The sequence below is a fragment of the Carlito syrichta genome, unplaced genomic scaffold, assembly GCF_000164805.1.
Source record: "Carlito syrichta isolate Samal-C Ts95f unplaced genomic scaffold, Tarsius_syrichta-2.0.1 Scaffold123517, whole genome shotgun sequence".
Classification (NCBI taxonomy): Eukaryota; Metazoa; Chordata; class Mammalia; order Primates; family Tarsiidae; genus Carlito; species Carlito syrichta.
Window position 1 is genome coordinate 11,453 of NW_007067613.1, and position 3,478 is coordinate 14,930.

A 3,478-nucleotide genomic window follows, 5' to 3' on the forward strand; every position below is an offset into this window, starting at 1 on the left:
GCGGTCAGATGTCCAGGGGGCTCACGATGGTGAAGCCGGAGTCCTTGCTGCTGTCGTCGTCCGGGCTGGAGCTGGGGTTGCTGGAGGAGGCGGAGGCGGGTCCCGTCAGCGGGTCCGAGAACACCAGCGGGGAGCAGGTGGGCGGCGGGCCCCGCCCAGACATGCCCCTGAGGGTGCGCAGAGCCTGGGCCCGGCCTGGGAAGGGGCCCCCGGCCTCGCCCCTGTCGTCTTCCTTGGGAACCAGGATGAAGCCCTCTGGGCCGGCTCCATCGCGCCCGGGTGCTTCCGAAGAGGCCTGCGGGCGTGGGAAGCACGGGGAAAGGGCCGTGGGAGCTGGGGCTGTGCGCCCGGCGGCCGGAGCCTGCCTGCGCCTCCCGCTCGAGCGGCAGTAAGGGCTTCTCACTGTCTGACCTAAAGACGCGGACACCCGTGAACACAGCAGAGGTTCTGGGCCAGCAAAGCCACAGTGTGACAGGGACGCTCATCGCCCACCTGGCAGGGAGCACGCCTCGCCTGCGGGGCCACGCCCACGTGGCACCCACAGCTGCCCCAGCCCCGCGCCCATCCCCCACCACCGGTGGGCGGGGCAGGGTCTGGAGTCTAAGGAAAGCGACTCCCAGTCCCCACTGGATGTGTCCCGAGTCCTTGGGCCTCCAGACGGGCTTGGCCCAGGCTGTCTGCAGGCCGTGTCTGGGGCCTGGAGGGGGTGAGATGGGGGGTTTTAAATTTAGCAGATTCATTAGAGTTGTTGAAATGTCTTCTTCTGTAGTAAGCTTGCACTTTCAACTAAAAATATCATGCTAAAGTTTTAAATCAAATTGCTTATTGATCAAATCTAAATAAATAAATGATATTTAAAAAAATAAGCCCTCTGTGCAGGGAAGGAGAACGTAGAGAAACTATTGAGATTAAGCCGGCAATATCGGTGTTGAGCTCGCGGGCTAAAAAGCCGAGTCAAAGTGCTCCGTGAAAATTCCACACAGCCTCACAAGGAAGTTACCCAGAGTCCTCTCTTCCCGAAGTGTGCCCTTAAATCTGAAAACATGCCACACCAGATGTAGTGGCTCGTGCCTGCAATCCCAGCACTTTGGGAGGCCGAGGTGAGAGGACTGCCTGAGCCAACGGGTTCGAGAGCAGTCTGGGCAACATCGCGAGAGCTCATCTTTACAATAAAGCAAAAAATCAGCCAGGTGTGGTGGTGCATGCCTGTAGTTCCAGCTACTTGGAAGGCTAAGGCGGAAGAAGCTAGCTGAAGCTGGAAAATTCTACAATTAGAACAAATGACACACAATGATACCTGAGAGCAGGCATCGGGCAGCCATGGTCACATTCAGCCTGGGCCTGTTTTGGTCTGGCCCTTGGCTGAGGAGGATTTATCAGTTTTTAAAGCCCATTAAAAAAAACAAAAACAAAGAAAAAAAATCAAAGAGCACATGACAGAGATGTCCACATGTGGCCTGCAAATCCTGACACTGCTCTCTGGCCTTGCAGTCTGCTACCCCTGCCGTGGAGGGAGCCGCTGGCACCAAGTCCTGCCCGTGTGGGCAGGAAGTCATCTGGGCTAACAAGCTCCTCACCACAGAAGCCCCACTCGGGGCACCCTGGGACAGCAGGGGCAGGACACCCTGTGCTGGGGGGATCAGAGGCATCGGCTGGCAGCAGCCGACCAGGAAGGAGGCAGAGGTTCTTCCCGACGCCAGGCAAAGGCAGCACAGAGCGTGAGGTCGCGAGGCACAGCCTGGAGACATGGTCTCCTCTCATCACTGTGCACAGCACCCCGGGCACCCCAGTGCGCAGTCTGCATGGCCGAACTTCACACATGCAACTGGAAGTCAGCTGGGTGGGGTTTCCGTCACACATGACCTTGGAGAACTCAGGGGGCAGAGGGGCACGGCCACGGAGCTCCTGTACCTGTGTGGAGGCCACGGCCATCTGGTCACCCTGGCCCTGGCCGCTGGAGCAGTAGTGGTTGTCTGCGATGGTGATCTGCTCGTTCTCTTCAGCCTCCAGCTGGCTCTGGTTGAAACGCAGGGAGCCTTTCAGAATGTCTTTGATCTATTTTCAAAGAAGAAGACAAGACATGAAAAAGACGAGTTTCTTTTCAGATGTAGCTAAATCTCTCATACATCTAAACTAGCTTGTCAGCGACCATTTCTTAATGGCAAGGATGTTAACGTTTTACCATAAAAGTAAACAATGGGCGAAACCCAAGTTCACCAAAGCTGCTGACACCTTGGAGGGTCTGTGGCTGCCTGGCCTGCTGTGGGCGTGGCTGCGCCCGTAGGGTCCATGGTCTGCTGTGGCTGTGGGTGCGAGTGGACCTGAGCTCTCGGGCAGTGACAGGGCCCGGTGCTGGCCCACAGCACACAGTGCTGGGCTGGCACAGAGAGCAGTCTTGGGAGGACGAGGGGCATGGGGACTCGGAGAGCAACCTGGGCTGCAGGTAGTGGGCCGTGACTGGAGAAGGGGTGGGCTCCGGACGCCGAGGGGAGGAGGGGCACGGGACACGGGCCCCACACCACGGTGCTCCATACCCTGGCGCCTCCCCACGGCAGGCATCAAGTGGGATGCCAGTGCATACTGGAAACAGCGTCAGAGTGACGGACATACCTGCTTTAATCCCGCCAGTGAAACCAGAATCTGATCTTCTTTTTCCAAGTTTTCCTGCAGTATCACATCTTGAATATTTACTGAAAATAGAAGAATGGCATTTCACAATGAGTGCTCTGAACCGGACTTCTCTGTGGCCACGCCGTAACTCAGACACGCGTCAGGGTTTTCCCGCCAAATTTCCCAGCGACTGTCCCACCAAGGATGCGCTGCAAAGCACGGCAGGGGCAGCACTGGGCCTGGCCACCAGCCGTCCCTGCAGCCTGGCATGAACGTGCTTGTGGCGACAGTGTGTCCTCGCCTCTCTGCTGGCTGTGGCGTGGCCATCAGCCACGCCTCATCGGTCTAGAGGAAGCCCCCAGCCCTGGGTTATCCACTTGGCATAGCTCAGTGGTGTGGGCGTACTTCTCTCTGAAGCCCTGCCCATCCAGGGGCCTGAATTAGTGGCGGGTGTGCACCAGGAAAACAGGCTGCCATCTCAACGCAGCGTCAGGTGGAGAGGCCGGGAAGCCAAGCACGTGGCATGCAGGCCATTGGAGACAGCCATGCCGGGTCGGCACACCTTGTCCCCTCGTCAAGAAGTCCCTTCTCCAGGGACTGAGGGCCCAATCTGAGGCCCTGCCACGCCGGCTTCCAGTCTCCAGGCTGGGCATTGCCATGTGTGGTGCTTGGCCTCCATGCCTGTGGAAGGCTCGTGCCCATCAAGACCCCTTGGCTCCCGGTGGCGGGATTGCTGGGGGAGCCGAGTGGGTGCGAACACCCACCCCTGGGGACCTGTGGGGTGATGTGAAGGGGCGGGGTGGGGGAGGCCCAATTAAAGACATTTTAAAACACGCTGCTGCGAGTCTGAGCTTCAACAAGCCTGCCC

The 3,478-nt window shown here is 58.6% G+C and overlaps 1 protein-coding gene across 2 annotated transcripts in view; it reads right to left on the reverse strand.

Moving 5' to 3' along the window:
- Positions 1–4: 4 nt before the first annotated feature.
- TBC1D5 (TBC1 domain family member 5) overlaps positions 5–3,478 on the reverse strand; it is a 317,366-nt gene continuing 313,892 nt past the window's right edge. For both annotated transcript variants that reach the window (XM_021707719.1, XM_008048448.1), the window contains 3 exons: positions 2,611–2,690; positions 1,912–2,055; positions 5–295 (listed from right to left, as the gene is read on the reverse strand). In XM_021707719.1, the coding sequence (XP_021563394.1) occupies positions 5–295; positions 1,912–2,055; positions 2,611–2,690 (515 nt within the window). The remainder of the gene's footprint in view (positions 296–1,911; positions 2,056–2,610; positions 2,691–3,478) is intronic.